The following is a 16,414-nucleotide window of genomic DNA, read 5'->3' on the forward strand; positions in this document are numbered from 1 at the left end:
TTGGAGTTCCTCTCATGGAGCAGTGGAAATGAATCCGACTAGGAACCATGAGGTTTTAGGTTTGATCCCTGGCCTTGCTTAGTGGGTTAAGGATCAGGCATTGCCATGAGCTGTGGTGTACGTCGCAGACTCAGCTCAGATCTGGCGTGGCTGTGGCTGGCAGCTGTAGCTCCAACTGGACTCCAAGCCTGGGAACATCCATATGCTGTGGGTGTGGCCCTGAAAAGAGAAAAGACAAAAAAATAAAATAAAAATGTCATTAGAGTCATAAATAAATTTTTAAAATAAATATAAAGGGTGGACAGAAGAAAATGAACCAGGAAAGCATATTGAGGAAAAGTCATTGAAAAATTGGGAAACCTAGAGAACAACAGTATTACAGAAGTCAAAAGAGAGTTTCAAGAAGGAAAGAAGAGGGTCCGGAGTATCAGATGCTATAGAAATGTCAGGTAGGGAGTTCCCATCGTGGCACAGAGGAAATGAATCCAACCAGGAACCGTGAGGTTTCGGGTTCGATCCCTGGCCTCACTCAGTGGGTTAAGGATTCGGCGTTGCCGTGAGCTGTGGTGTAGGTTGCAGACGAGGCTCAGATCCCACGTTGCTGAGCTCCGATTCGACCCCTGGCCTGGGAGCCTCCATATGCCGTGGGAGCGGCCCAAAGAAATGGCAGAAAGACAAAAAAAAAAAAAAAAGATTATACAGGTGACCCATGAACAGTGCAGGAGCTAGGCCCCCATGACCCTCTGAGCAGTCGAAAATCCACATGTGGGAGTTCCCCTCATGGCGCAGTGGTTAACGAATCCGACTAGGAACCATGAGGTTGCGGGCTCGGTCCCTGCCCTTGCTCAGTGGGTTAACGATCCGGCATTGCCGTGAGCTGTGGTGTAGGTCGCAGACACGGCTCAGATCCTGCGTTGCTGTGGCTCTGGCGTAGGCCTGAGGCTATAGCTCCGATTCGACCCCTAGCATGGGAACCTCCATATGCCGCGGGAGCGGCCCAAGAAATAGCAAAAAAAAAGACAAAAAAAAAGAAAAAAGAAAATCCACATGTAATTTACAGCCACCCCTCCATATATGTGGCTCCTCCATATCCATTGTTCTGTTTCCTATGCATCCTATTCCATCATGTAGTTCTGTGGCATTTACTATTGAAAAAACTCCGTATGGGAGTTCCTGTCGTGGCGCAGTGGTTAATGAATCCGACTAGGAGCCGTGAGGTTGTGGGTTCGATCCCTGGCCTTGCTCAGTGGGTTAAGGATCCGGTGTTGCCGTGAGCTGTGGTGTAGGTTGCAGACGCGGCTCAAATCCAGATCCCGCGTTGCTGTGGCTCTGGCGAGGGTCGGTAGCTACAGCTACGATTGGACCCCTAGCCTGGGAATCTCCATGTGCTGTGGGGACAACCCAAGAAATGGCAAAAAAAGACAAAAAAAAAAGAAAAGAAAAAACTCCGTATGAAAGTGGACTCGAGTGGTTCTAATCCTCGTTGTTGAAGGGTCAACTGTAAGAGCAAAGCAACCTACAACATTTGTAACTTGGCTCTTTTTGATTGTTTTAGCTACCACCGTCCGTGATGCCGAAGTTTGAGAGATGATCTAAACAACCCCCCAAAAGAGGGCTGCTTTGCTGCTTCAGTCTGCAGAGTGACATGGAGGGTACTTCAGCACTTCCCAGCTCAGCCAGCAGAGTCCTCTGGGATGTAGTTCTGGGGTGAACAGCACTTCTATGAATGTAGCATTTCACTGGAATGGATTCTCATGTGCTGCCTTGGGCAAAACTTTGTCAGTGCTTTTGAACCTTTTAATATTGCCACATATTTGAGGGGTCTTCCCTCACCAGCCACCAAGGTTCTAAGTTTTATTGGCTGCACCTTGCCCTCCCCGCAAAATGACTGCCTGTGCTGAGGCACAATTGGCACCATTATTAGCCTTACCTGCCCTGTCCGAGTGGTGAGACCCACCCAGTGTAGGCGCCAAATTCCAGCCATCAAATCCAGTTGGTGACAGGGAAGCCCTTCTGAGGCCCCACCTCCAGGGGAAGCCTGCCCACCACACTGGCATGTCAGTTGAAAGCATTGCACTATACCTCTTGTAACACAGCAAAATAGTCCTTCAGGCGGCCCAGCCCAGGAGGAGCTCAGGATGTGACATGTTCTTCCTTTTGACACAAGTCATTCTGATTTTTTTTTTTTTTTTTAAGAAATCTTGAAGAAATGATGGAAACTTACGTTTTTCCTATCTCTTAAACAGTCTGAGCTGCAACCAGATTCCAGGTTGGAAAATGAAAAAGCATATGTTTTCTATATATAAAAACAAAATCCAAAAAGGCCTTTATGTTAAGGCCAACTTGACAGAAAACTGACTCATCATGGCTTAAATTTTATAGGCTGTTGTACCAAGTGATACTCTAAATCGTTCTAACCACGAGATATATTCTCCCCCATAAAGCAGAGTTGCAACAACTCTGTGGGAGCACTTGTGTCTGGCTATCAGCCCCCACACTTTCAGCCAGAATCACAGTGGGGTCCCGGGGGTGTGGGGTGTTAGACAGGAGAAGGTCTTTGGAGAAGCAGTTAGAAGGGGCAAGATCATGACCCACTGCTCCTCTCTCTTCCTCAGTACTGTTTGCCCTCCTGCTGTACTCTCCCTCTTAACTCCCAACACTGATCATCCTGCTGATCCTCTCTGGCAGCTTCCACCTTATTCACCCCTCCTCTTCCAAGCTGTAGCTAGTGTAGCTGGTGCCTGGGCACTGGCTCAGCCCCTACCCCTTTTTGTATTTGTAATGTGTATTAATATGATTTCCTAAAACAGAAGATTTAGTTGCTTTCTTTGAATTATTATTGAAAACCATACAGCCTTACTATTTCCCTCTCATTCCTATCCACCCTAAGTGGAAGGGAAAAAACAGTTTCTTACTTAACTGATGAATGTGACTTTTTCCCTTTAATGTTCAGAAAATTGTGGCTATTTTACAGATTTCTTTTGATTTCTTCTGTAGTCCCTCTTGTTCTAGATGTCATCTTTCAGTAGGTATTTCTCTTTCTTCCTTTCATGTCCGTGTAAGATTTGCTGAAGAATCAGAATATTAGTTCAAAACAAAAAAGCTGGAGTTCACGCTGTGATGGTGGGTTAATGGTCTGGCATTGTCTCTGACAGTGCAGGTTTGATCCCCAGCCTGGGAATTTCCATGTTTCGGGGTGCGGCTGGAAAAGAAAAAGAAACAAACAAACAAAAAAAACTAAAGTGACCTTAAAGGTAGTATCTTCTCTCCGAATGGGGAATTGGGAAGTATTTGGAGGTCTCAGTAATTCTCAAGTGCTTTATGGCTGTGGAGCTACATGGGACCCACATCTCCTGGAAGCTCATTAACACTTGGCATGACAGAGGGAAGAGAAAGGACAGTTCTGCAAAGTTGCTAGCCTTCTAAGGTGGCCACGTAGAACTGCTAACTTGACTTCTGCTAACCTTTCTGTCTTGCTGGTTTGGAGACAACTTGGCTTATGCTAGCATCCTCTGTGGTTTCAGATGACAATTTCAAAGCCTTCTTTCACTGCCTTTCTTTCCCTTAATGTGCCGAGCTCGAAACAGGATTTGATTTCTTGAGCTAAGTGTGTGCTTTCTATGTGCCACCGAGGAATTTAGTTCATCTTTCATCTCATTCATGTTCTTTTGAAACAAGATACTTTGGGGTCAAATCTTTTCAGGTGTTTATATATATATATATATATATATATGTATATATGTATATATATATATATATATATATAAAGTAGATTTTGTGTCTTTCCATGTAAGTAACAATTCACAATCATAATGTAAAGAAGAAATAAAAGCCTGGTGTATTGTACTTCAAAATGCTTCCCTGATGTACAGAATCTCCTTGTAAAATAAATAATTGCATTGTATATCAGTCTTCCTATCAATATTAATTAATGTATTTTAGAATTAAAAAAAAAACTACACTATTCTGGTGTAAAGTGTTTATTTTTTACGTTCTACCTTATTCCAAAAGATTTAAAGTAGCTTAGGGAGTTCCCATTGTGGCACATTGGAAATCCAACCAGTATCCATAAGGATAGGGGTTTGATCCCTGGCCTCACTCAGTGGGTAGGGGATCTGGCATTGCCATGAGCTGTCATGTAGGTTGTAGATGTGGCTCGGATCCCACATTGCTGTGGCTGTGGTATGGGCCGGCTGCTGTAGCTCCGATTCAGTCCCTAGTCTGGGAACCTCCATATGCTGTGGGTGTGTCCCTAAAAAGAAAAAATATTTAGCTTAAAAATGTATTGCTAGACATCCTAAATGAGTAGATGAACGGGGAAATATCATAGTACAAACATGAAATGTAGCCAGAGATGAAAGTCAGTGATGCCTGACCTTCTGTACACACATGTGGAAAAAGGATAAGCTGCAGAATGTATTTGAGGCCCTGTTTATGCCAGGTTCACGTTCCCTAGCCACCAGAAGGTCCACATCTCCAAGAAGTGGAGATGTACCTCATGTTTAATGCAGATAACTTTGAAAACATGTTGGCAGAAAAGCAGCTCATCCTAGATGGCTATGGGGTCAGATACAGCCCTAATCTCAGCCCCCTGGACAAATGGTGGGCTCTGCACTTACGGGAGCCTTGGTGCGGTCCCCTCCTTATGCCTGACAACAAATCCTACTTTGCTGTCAGGAAAAAATCAGCTGCAGAGAGGAAAGGCAACTATGAACTCCACACTATGTAGGAGGTACAGCTCAGGTTTTATTAATCCCACCTAGTCCGGAAGGTAAGTGAATATATACTCATTTTACCAGTGAAGAACTTGACAGCTGAAGTTGCCTCCCCAAAGTCAAAAAGCAAATTATGTAATCACTCGTTAACTATTTCAAGGACAAGCAATCGCATCCCAATCATTTGTCCCTACAAGGACATTTTGGATATGGATCACATATAATTAGACCTCAGGAGAGTTTCCCTTGTGGTTCAGCAGTAACAAACTTGACTAGGATCAATGACAAGGGTTCGACTCCTGGCCTCACTCAACGGGTTAAAAATCCGGCATTGCTGTGAGCTAATGTTGTAGGTCAAAGACACAGCTCGGTTCTGGCGTTGCTGTGGCTGTGGCATAGGCCGGCAGCTACAGCTCCAATTTGACCCCTAGCCTAGGAATCTCCATATGCTGCGGGTGCAGCCCTAAAAAAAGAAATCAGACCTCAGGCTGACAAGGAGTTTGTAGCTCATGTACTCCTCTCTGGCAAGCAGCCCAGTTTCAATTTGGTGGCCCCACCAATGACTCACTTTCTACTTGTCACTTCAGAGACTGGCCTTGATTAGCGTACCACCCTTTACCAAAGATTAAAAGAAACCATGAGTCAGACTGCTCACGTCATTGGCCTCCATCTGTTCCCTTATTCTCCTTCTACTGGCCCTCCAAAGAGGCTTCATACTGCCATCACCTTTTGAGGTCACACACCATCTCTAGAAGTGTGCTTTGAAGGTACACGTTGCCCAGTGTTTGCTGAAACAGAGAATGAATTGAGGGTCTTAAGAATTTTAATTAATCTTCCTATCCCAGGAGAAGGAGGACTGCAATCGCAGAGGGAGAGGTTTAGAAAACAACTAGCAGGAAGGGCAAGTTCATAAGAGGGGATGGGCTAGGCAGTGAACTTTTAAAAAAATGAGAATCTGGAGTTCTCATCATGGCTCAGTGGAAGCAAATCTGACTAGTATCCATGAAGACACAAGTTCGATCTCTGGCCTCGCTCAATGGGTTCTGGAGTTGCTGTAGCTGTGGCATAGGCCAGAGGCTACAGCTCCAGTTTGACCCCTAGCCTGGGAACCTCCACATGCCATGAGTACAGCCCTGAAAAGACCAAATAAATAAGAATCCACAACAAAGGAAAGCCAGGCCCTGAAAGGAAAACACTTTGCCATACAGAATATTAAAAAGATGGGGAGTTCCCATTGTGGCTCAGTGGTTAACGAATCTGACTAGGAACCATGAGGTTGGGGGTTCCATCCCTGGCCTTGCTCAGTGGGTTGAGGATCCAGCATTGCCGTGAGCTGTGGTGTTAGGTCACAGACGTGGCTCAGATCTTGTGTTGCTGTGGCTGTGGCATAGGTCAGTGGCTACAGCTCCGATTAGACCCCTATCCTGGGAACCTCCATATGCCTCGAGTGCAGCCCTAAAAAGACAAAAAAAAAAAAAAAAAGATGTTCAAAAAACAAGAATTAGTAAAATTAATGATTTTTACTTCATCGAGGACATTCTTAGGTGAAAGACTTTTTTTCATAGTAAATTTGTTTTGATAACGAATACAATGAGCAGTTCTCCCCGTGGTGCAGTGGGTTAACAATCCATCTACAGGAGTTCCCACTGTGGCAAAGTGGAACCAAATACCACTAGTATCCATGATACTAGTGTTTTCAACTGTCTGTTACGTTGCCTCTATCTGGTACGGGGTCCGCCAACCATAGTATTCTGTTGTAATCATACTATTTAGATCTCTAGCCTCACTCAGCGGAATGGGGTTCTGGCCTTGCCTCAAGCTGTGGTGTGGGTCGCAGACTCTGCTCAGATCCTGTGTTGCTGTTGCTGTGGCTCTGGCATAGGCCAGCAGCTATGCCTGCAATTCGTCCCCTCAATGGGAACCTCCATATGCAGCAGATGCAGCCCTAAAACAAACAAAAAAATCTAAAGCAGCCACAGAGGCTTGGGTTCGATCCCAGCAATTTCGGCTTGGATTCAATCCCTAGTCCAGGAACTTCCATATGCCACTTGCATGGCCATTAAAAAAAGAAAAGAAAAAAGAATACAACGACCACCAGTACATTCTGGTGACAGGGCCTTGAAACATACTAAGGCACCAGCGGTTTAACCCATAATTTCCTTTTACATCGGTGCAGAGTCAACATAGTGAAAACGTAGAAAAAGTGTATTATTATAAAAGTTTTGACCTCATGAACCCGGCCCCAAAGAATCTCAGGGACCCCTGAGTGCCAACTACACTTTGAGAACTATCACTCTGGGACGGTTTGGCACCTTAAAACCTGGGAAATGATACCAATATCTTAGAACTTCTGGATGGGTAAATATATGCAAAGCACCCCGGCACAAACTCTTATAAAAGGTACACCATAAATGTTTCTACTCCTTATAGTCCAATTGGGATGGCTCTATGTCAATTTACCCAGCACTTACTCGAAATTTTAACGCATTTGCTCTACTTCACATGTAATATTTACCTTAAGGATTCTTTACCAGCCTTCTTTATACTAGGTGTCTATATGTGTTAAAATGTACTTAACATAAACAAAAAATTTACCACTTTAACAATTTTAAAGCGAAGACTTCAGCACTACCCTTATTTACCGAAGCATTTTACTTTACACGTGACGGGGCAGATTCAATCCCTTTTGAGATACTGCATTTCCATAGACGCCTTTTGCTCTTCTGCCTACTTACTACTCCAAAGGTTTTTTTTGGGGGGGGGCGACTTTTATTTAAAAGCATATTCTCTAAAAAAAAAATAAAATAAAATAGAAGTATATTCTCCAGACTGGTGAACTGTTCATACAGCCCTCAACATCCAATCCAGCACGCACCTATCTGACTAAATACTCAGTTCCTGTAACTGGCACGCCCCCGCAAGGTCCCGCGCGAAGACTCTAGTATCACGAGATGCTTCTGAGCTAAGTAGGGGTGGAGCTTATCCTATAGTAGATTCCCAGCACCCTTAGTGAGTTTCGGTTTCCCTAACTGCGCATGAGGCGGCGCAGGCGCATTAGACACGCCTGGCTTCCGCGCTCTTCAGAAGGTATAAATACCGAGGCGTTGCGCTTCCCCGGCCTTTTCGGGGAAGACTGTTGAACGTCGTGTGAAGCTCTCGGTGAGTGTTTTCCACCGCCTGTTTCGTCGGCTCTAAGTTTGGCAGGGGGTCCGCCAACCGTAGTGTTCAGTTGTAATCATACTATTTAGAGCGACTCCGAGTCGCCTGTGGGCCGAGAAGACCTCGTGAGCTGCGGTTCTTGGCCATCACCAAGGGGCGCTATGTTCGCAGGGCTGCCACCCTCTGCTCCCACAAGCGAAACATTATTGCCTATTGCGCCGTTTATTACGCTGCCTCTTAGGAGGCGCGTTAGCGTTCTCTGGAGTTGTGTGCAGGGATATTTTGTTATTGATTTCCCAAGTTTAAAGGGGTTTTGTGACTTTTTGTTTGGAGTTAACCTGGTGGACTATCTGCTTGAAGGATCCGGGGTTGTCGCTCCTGTGGCGCGGGTTCGGTCCTTAGCCCGGGAATTTTTACATGCCGCCGTCGCGGATAAGTTCTTGTGATTTGTAAACGGATAGCTGTTACTTCTACTAAAGCTTGTTATTTTCTTTTGGGGCAATTTCTCGATTCGCAGATAATCAGATTCAAGATAGAAACCTTACTGTAATGGTTGTACGTTTACCTATTTCTCTGCAAGCTAACCGCCTGTAGGGATTTCAACTGGGCTAAATTCTCAAGAAAAATGACCAACGTGGATACCCCGGGAGGTCACTCTCCCCGGGCTCTGTCCTGGTGGCGTAGAGGAGCATAGGGCTCTGCCCCATGATGTACAGTCCCTTTCCACAACGTTGGAGATGAAGCTGGGCCTTGAGTCTGCGCCTGCATATTCCTACAGCTTCTCAGAGTCCTGTGGACAATGACTGAGGAGACAAACCATGCAGGAAACAGCTCTCTGCAGCAAGCTGTCTGGATCCAGAGTGAGTGGAAGATTGACATTAGTCAGTTTTGCTGTACAGTTGGATTAAGCTCTTACCTGCCTTGTTTTGCAGCATTCGCTTGGGATTCCTAATGCCTTGATTTGAGGTAAGTAAACTGAATTGCTTTTGGCTTCTCAGCGTTTGCCTGTCAGTATTGATCTTTCTGAGCCCGGTTGCCTTTCATGGGACTGCTGCTGCTCTTTGATGCATCTAGATAATTTTCTAGATGTATGATCATGTTCTGGGAAGATGGCTTTTAGTTTGGTTACGTAAAACTGATTTTCACATCTTTATAATGGTAGGATAGAAGTTTATATTTTGCAAGTGTAACAGTTTTGAAAATTTGGATGACTTAGCTAAAGTCAGTTTTCACTTGAGCCATGTAATTGTGTATCCACACAATCTGTCCATGGAGCTAATCTTTTGGTTTTTGTGTAATCAGTTTACTCTCATAACTTGGGCATATGCTCCAACGTACCTCTGCGGTCAACGGCTATAATTGTAGTAGATAAGGTAAAAAGTCAGTAGCAATGACTTGAGTTCTTTAACAGTGTGTGTTGATGTTTATTTCAGGTAGTCAGATGTTTTTAGAAGATTGTGGGTGCCCAATTTTTGCATCTCATCTAAACGCTAAAAATCCTTCATGGTGATATCTGTTCCTTGTGACTAGTAGTAACCTCCGGACCAGCGACAAACTTGTCAAATGTGCATGTTTGCATGCATCTCTCCCTCACCTTTAGTCATACTTTGAGGCAGTATTTTGGTCATCTGCAAATGCAGCCATCTCCAGGTCATCCTGTAGGCTGTGAAAACTCAGGATGCTGGCCCCAATGGCTGAGGTGCATGTCAAAGGAATGATTCAGTGAGCCCAGACCTCTCTTTAAGTAGACAACAGTTACTGATCCTAATGGACTTCATTTAACTTCTCTCAAATCTATGTGTGGGAGGGGGAAAATCTTGAAAACAGGGGTGATGGTGTTTACTCAGATATTCCAACGTGGATACCCCGGGAGGTCACTCTCCCCGGGCTCTGTCCTGGTGGCGTAGAGGAGCATAGGGCTCTGCCCCATGATGTACAGTCCCTTTCCACAACGTTGGAGATGAAGCTGGGCCTTGAGTCTGCGCCTGCATATTCCTACAGCTTCTCAGAGTCCTGTGGACAATGACTGAGGAGACAAACCATGCAGGAAACATCTAGTATACAAAAATTGAAAATTGAGTTAAGATTTTATGTATGAATCTAATTACTTTTTTTTTTTTGGTCCTTTCATTTAGGAGAGAAGATGAACCTCACCTAACTTTGAAGTTAATATTTAATGCTTTGAGGTCCCTTACTTGCAGGGAGATGTGGTAAAGTGAGTACCCTGCAGTTTGGGGAGATAAACCTGCAGTTTGAAAATGTTAAGATTACACAGAATATTTAATCCTGGGACTATCTTAAAAAGCAGCAGAGGAATAGTATGTTGCCCAGATGCCCATTGAAATTAGAAGGAATTATATGTGACACGTGTAGGGGGGGCCTAGAGATCCTCTCAGGTTTTCTATGATGTGAAAACCAGTCAACAGTGGGTTTTCTGACAAGTGGAAGTATGAGGACCTATATATTTTAATAAAGAGATGCATGTCGGTTTCTACTGTGCTCATGAATTATAATAAAAATGACTATATACATACTTGTGTCGTTCCTTTTTTACAAGTGAGTGGTTAGCAGCTAAGAGTTTTATATGAGTTGGACTGCCTTTTTTTTTTTTTTTTAAACACCACCCGTGGAGTTCCCTGGCCAGAATGCTTGAGCCACTAAACTTAGCTTTCAGGGAACCTGTGGAGGTTCTACACTAAGTGCCAAGTTATTACCTTTAATATTACTTTGGGGAAAACATGTTGGTTCCTGATGGGAAGGAAACAGTCAAGTTCAGGGCCTTTTTGCTTTTTAGGGCTGCATTCACAGCATATGGAGGTTCCCAGGCTAGAAGGAGTCAAATCTGAGCTACATTGCAAGACCACAGCTCATGGCAATGCTGGGTCCTTAACCTACTGAGCCAGGCCAGGGATCAAACCCACAACCTCATGGTTCCTAGTTGTATTCATTTCCTCTGCCACAACAGGAACTCCAGGGCTTGCGTGATTTTGGTTGGATAACAAATTCAGTGTGTTTGAGGGACCTGTCTGTAATGCCTTGGTCACCTGCTAGATATGGGTGAGAGTTCTGCCAGTCAGACCAATATCAACTAAGATTGACTTAAAATGATAAAATCACAGATGTTGAGCCAGTTAAACTGTCCAAGGTGTGTGCTTGTGTCACAATAGAATTTGTCAAGCCCTTGGATAGGCTGCTAGCATTACAGGGAAGTGATAAGACCCTGGAGGATGGGAATCATCTAGAAGGTAAGAGTTTAGCTTGGAAGGGACATAGTGAATTTAAAGGTGGGAGGTAGACTCGGCTCATTTAGAAACCTCTGAGCAGGGATGGTGTGGGGGTAGTGTCGTGTATAGTGTGTCAGACATGGGATGGCTGAGTGCTGTAGTTAATCAAGGCCAAAAAGCACAGAATAGGGAGTTTGACCCCCAGCCTGGGAACCTCCATATGCTATGGGTGCAGCCCTAAAATAGGTGAGACAAGGCGCTAGCATTTATGATCATTATTAGAACTTGGGAGGGTTTGTTGGGTTTTGACTAAGCATAGCTACAAGTGTTTAAACAACGGGAGATCTGGCATTGCTGTGGTGGGTAAATGACAAGTTCAGTGGTCCTTCCCCCACCCTGCTTTTTAGTTCTACATCTTTGGTATATGGCAGTTCCCAGGCTAGGGGTCATACCAGAGCTACAGCTGCCGACCTACAGATCATTAACCCACTGAGCGAGGCCAGGGATGGGACATGCAACCTCATGGTTCTACCTGGATTTGTTTCTGCTGCACCACAAGGGGAACTGGGAACTCGCATCATATCTTGATATCCACAAGAAACAGTCTTTGGAGGGTAGATGCTCAGTAAAAGGTCTAGTGTCTTTAGTACATGTCCTCAGTAGGGCTGGGTGCTAGGTGGGAAATAATACCCATTTCCCTGATGTCCTCGTGCAGCTGAAGCAGAGCTGTCAGCAAGTATTCTAGGTCCCTCTCTGCTAATCTTAAAGTTGCAACACACCTGCTTGTATACTTTACAGTCTTTTCTTTCTGCATGTAGGCCTATCAGTTGCTAGGCTTGAGACTGCTAGGTTAATATCCACATACCACTTGCAGTCCCTGTGACCTTGGGTAAGCCACTTAACCTCTCTGCCTCAGTTCCCTCATGCATAGAATGAGGACTATAAAAGTACTTGGAGTTGTAGTGAGAATTAGTATTTGTAAATAGCTTAGTCTTAAGGAGTACAATGAGCTTGTGGGAAACTAGATATACAGTATCCAGTAAGTTTTATTGAATAAAGTCTACCACTATAGACAAATGACCTAACCAGGCTTAGCTCACTCAACCCTACCTATCCAAGAGAGGAAAAAAGGGGGAGATTGAGGGATTACGATCACCCAACAAGTAGCAGAACCAGGATTTGAACCAAAGTCCAGAACCATATCATGATATACTATTAGCTTTGAGCTAGGCAATGTGATAAGATGTATACATTGTTTCATCCAATACTCCATGCCAATACCTCTGTAAAGTAGGTACTCTTATTTGTGAGGGAGACTGAAGTTGGAGCAGTTGAGGAACTCCCCCAAGTTAGCAAGTGGCAAAGCATGCATCTGAGCAAGGCAAATGACTACAGTGCTCCTACATCATAACATCCTGTGATGCTAAACCACCTGGTTTAAAACACAGTGCTCTTGTATTCTGCTAATTCTAGGGCATGTAGAAGTTCCTGGGCCAGGGCAGCAACAACTGCAACCCAAGCCATTGCAGTGACAGTGCTGGATCCTTAACCCATGGTGCAACAAGAGAACTCCAGTGATGTGATTATTTTTGTTGATGTCCATCGAACCCACTAGTTGAGGGATCCTCAAAAAATGGGATCATAGGACTTCCCTTCCTGGCTCAGTGGTTAACAAACCGAATAGTTTCCATGAGGATGTATGTTTGATCCCTGGCCTCGTTCACTGGGTTAAGGATCTGGTATTGCAGTGAGCTGTGGTGTAGGTCAAATAATTAGCTGGGGTCTGTGTCGCTGTGGCTGTGGCGTAGGCTGGCAGCTGTAGCTCCAATTAGACCTGGGAACCTCCCTATGTTGAGGGTGCAGCCCTAAAAAGCAAAAAAAAAAAAAAAAATCATGTGTATGCTTAGGACTTAGTACTGTGCTTGGCACATAACAAACACTGGTTGATGACTTTATTGTTTTTCTGTATTCTCTTTCATTGATAGCGATTTTATTTATCTTTTGTCTTTTTAGAACTCCCTGATAGCTGTTTTGATCATTATTTTTTCTTTTTTTTAGTTTGGGTTTCGTTTGTTCTTTTCCTAGTTTCCCAAGGTAGAAACAGGTCACTGATTTGAGACCTTTTTTTCTAGTATAGGCATTTAAGTGTTAATGCATTTCCCACAAATACTGGTTTAACAATATTCCACAAGATAAAAACAACACAGAACAAACACTATTCCACAAGTTCTACTATGTTATGTTTTCATTTAAATTCAGAACAAGATTTCACATTCCCTTTTGATTTCTTCTTTGTTCTGTGGGCCACTTAAAAGTGTGTTAGTTTTTAAATATTTCGGAGTATTCCAAAGATGTTATTGGTTTCTACTTTCATTCCATTGTGGCCTAAGTATACTCTGAATAACTAAATCCTCTAAACTTTACAGAGAATTGTTCTATAACCCACCATAGCCTATCTTGGTAAATGTTTCATGTTCACTTAAAAGGAATGAGAAAGGGAGTTCCCTTTGTGGCTTAGCTGTTAACGAAACCAATTAGAATCCATGAGGATGCAGGTTTGATCCCTGGCCTCGCTCAGTGGGTTAAGGATCTGGCCTTGACGTGAGCTGTGGTGTAGGTTGTTGATGTGGCTCGGATCTGGTGTTGCTGTGGTTGTGGCATAGGCTGGCAGCTAGAGCTCTGATTTGACCCCTAGCCTGGGAACCTCTATATGCCAGGGGTGTGGCCCTAAAAAAGACAAAAAATAAATAAATAAAATTAAATATCAGAGTTCCCATCGTGGCTCAGAGGAAACAAATCTGACTAGTATCCATGAGGATGCATGTTCAATCCCTGGCCTCACTCAGTGGGTAAAGGATCTGTGAGCTGTGGTGTAGGTTGCAGACACAGCTTGGATCTGGCATTGCTGTGGCTGTGGTGTAGGTCAGCAGCTACAGCTCTGATTAGACCCCTAGTCTGGGAACCTCCATATGCCACAGGTGCAGCCCTAAAAATATATAAAAATAAATATTTCCGATTCCATCCTAGCTTCCAGCTTCTTTGTTGGCTTATTTATTAGCCATAACTTTTTTTTTTTTTTTTTGGTCTATTTGCCTTTTCTAGGGCCACTCCCGCAGAATATGGAGGTTCCCAGGCTAGGGGGTCTAATCGGAGCTGCAGCCACCAGCCTGTGCCAGAGCCACAGCAATGCAGGATCTGAGCTGAGTCTGCAACCTACACCACAGCTCACGGCAACACCAGATCCCCAACCCACTGAGCAAGGCCAGGGACCAAACCCGCAACCTCATGGTTCCTAGTCGGATTTGTTAACCACTGAGTCACGACAGGAACTCCTAGCCATAACTTTGTTATTTTTGATTGGGGGTTGTTTCAGGCTTTAGAGTATACATCTTTAACCTTCCAAAGCCTACATTCAATTACATCACTTTATACAATAATGTTACAATATATTTCTCACCCCACAGTCTTTGTTATTGTTGTCATGTACTCTACTTTTCTATACACTATAAAACCCACATTATTATTTTTGTTCAAAGAGACAATTATCTTCCTTTAAAGTTTTATAAAAGAAAAAAAATCTTACTCTTGTCTCTTCTCCACCACGCTATGTGTAGTTGAATTTGCTCCTTGCGAGGTCTTCAAACAAGACTTTCAGCAAGCAATTCCTGGCCAAGAAACAAAAGCAGAATCATCCCATTCCCCAATGGATTCAAATGAAAACTGGTAGTAAAATCAGGTAAAACTCCCAAGAGAAAACACTGGAGAAGAACCAAGCTGGGCCTATAAGGAGTCCCACATGTATTTATGCTGTGTCAAGATCACCTACGTATCACTCAGAAAATATCACTACTATCTGAACAACTGGATGTGTTTTATTGGGAAAATAAATTTTTTTCTTTGTGCCAATGTTTCTGCTCTAGTGCTTTGGCTCAGTAATAAATACATGAGACCTTTTGTTGGAAAAAAGAAAAAAGAAAAATTCTTACATATTTACCCATGTAGTTACATTTCCAGTGCACTTCACTCCTTTGTGATTCTCATCTGGTATCACTTTCTTTCTGAGCAAAAGTTTTCCTCTCACATTTCTTCTTCTTTTTTTTTTTTTTTTTTCTTTTTCTAAGGCTGTCCCTGTGGCATATGGAAGTTCCTTAGCTAGGGGTTGACTTAGAGTTGCAGCTGCAGACTACACCATAGCCATGGCAACACTGGATCTGAGCTGCACCTGCAACCTGAGCTACACAGCTTGAGGCAACACTGGATCCTTAACCCACTGAGCATGGCCAGGGATCACAACCCACATCTTCATGAACACTGTGATGGGTTCATGGGTTCTTAACCCACTGAGCAACAGTGGGAACTCCTAACATTTCTTTTTATTATATATCTTCTGGTGATGAATTCTTTCAGCTTTTGCATGTCAGGAAATACTTCAATTTATCTTTATGTGTGAACCTTGCTTTTCCAAGATACACTTGTCTAGATATTTTTCTGGAGTACTTTAGCAGTATAGCTGCATTGTCTTGTTTGCATTGTATCCTTTGTTTTTCTGTACACAGTGTGTTGCATTGTATCCTTATCTTGTTCCTCTGCACATAACATGCTTTTTTCTGATGGCTTTTAAGATTGCCTTTCATTGATTTTGAGCAACTGATTTTGATGTTCCTTGTTTCTTGTGCTTGGAGTTCCTTGAGCTTCTCAGATTTTGTATGGGTCAGTGTTCTCTAAAGAAAAACAACCAGTAGAATGTATGCACCAAGATAGATAGAGATTTATTTTAAGGAATTGGCTCATGTGGTTATGACAGGGGTCTAGCAGGTCAAAAATCTGTAGTGCAGGTGAGCAGGCTGGAAATTCCAGCAAGAGCTAATGTCACAGTCTTGAACCCAAAGACAGTCTTGGCAGAATTCCTTCTCCTAAAGCCTTCAACTGACTGGATAAGGCCCATCCATGTTATAAAGGGTAATCTGCTTTCCTCAAAGTCTACTGATTTATTCCTTTTTTTTTTTTTTTTCCCTTAGGGCTGAACCTATGGCATATGGACACTCCCAGGCTAGGTGTCAAATAGGAGCCGAAGCTGCTGGCCTATGCCACAGCTACAGCAACACAGGATCTGAGCAGCATCTGTAAACTACACTGCAGCTCACAGCAAGGCTGAATCCCTGACCCACTGAGCAGGGCCAGAGATTGAACCCTCGTCCTCATGGATACTCGTTGGGTTCATTACTGCTGAGCCACATGGGGAATTACCAGAAAAGCTTTTTTTTTTTTTTTTGTCTTTTTAGGGCCACACGTGCAGCATATGGAAGTTCCAGGCTA

At 43.7% G+C, this 16,414-nt stretch overlaps 2 protein-coding genes, 1 long non-coding RNA gene and 2 other non-coding genes across 14 annotated transcripts in view; all 5 read left to right on the plus strand.

Moving 5' to 3' along the window:
- The window catches only part of PHACTR4 (phosphatase and actin regulator 4), a 113,527-nt gene extending 109,563 nt beyond the window's left edge, over positions 1-3,964 (plus strand). For all 10 annotated transcript variants that reach the window (XM_047792880.1, XM_047792881.1, XM_047792877.1 and 7 more), the window contains one exon: positions 1,556-3,964. In XM_047792880.1, the coding sequence (XP_047648836.1) occupies positions 1,556-1,571 (16 nt within the window). In that variant the 3' untranslated portion in view covers positions 1,572-3,964. The remainder of the gene's footprint in view (positions 1-1,555) is intronic.
- A 3,829-nt stretch (positions 3,965-7,793) lies between these two features.
- On the plus strand, positions 7,794-10,407 carry LOC125134056 (uncharacterized). The gene is made up of 3 exons (XR_007136549.1): positions 7,794-7,874; positions 8,392-8,840; positions 10,010-10,407. It is a non-coding gene; the product is annotated as an uncharacterized LOC125134056 (long non-coding RNA).
- On the plus strand, positions 8,504-8,707 carry LOC125134772 (small nucleolar RNA SNORA73 family). The gene has a single exon (XR_007136773.1). It is a non-coding gene; the product is annotated as a small nucleolar RNA SNORA73 family (small nucleolar RNA).
- Positions 9,727-9,930, plus strand: LOC125134771 (small nucleolar RNA SNORA73 family). The gene has a single exon (XR_007136772.1). It is a non-coding gene; the product is annotated as a small nucleolar RNA SNORA73 family (small nucleolar RNA).
- Positions 10,408-13,647: 3,240 nt separating the features above from the next.
- On the plus strand, positions 13,648-14,999 carry LOC125133344 (60S ribosomal protein L39-like). The gene is given in 3 exon segments (XM_047791451.1): positions 13,648-13,653; positions 14,713-14,844; positions 14,846-14,999. Coding segments are annotated over 3 exon segments (177 nt in total). The 3' UTR covers positions 14,885-14,999.
- The last annotated feature ends 1,415 nt before the right edge of the window (positions 15,000-16,414 follow it).

Source organism: Phacochoerus africanus, chromosome 8 (assembly GCF_016906955.1).
Source record: "Phacochoerus africanus isolate WHEZ1 chromosome 8, ROS_Pafr_v1, whole genome shotgun sequence".
In the NCBI taxonomy this organism is placed as follows: Eukaryota; Metazoa; Chordata; class Mammalia; order Artiodactyla; family Suidae; genus Phacochoerus; species Phacochoerus africanus.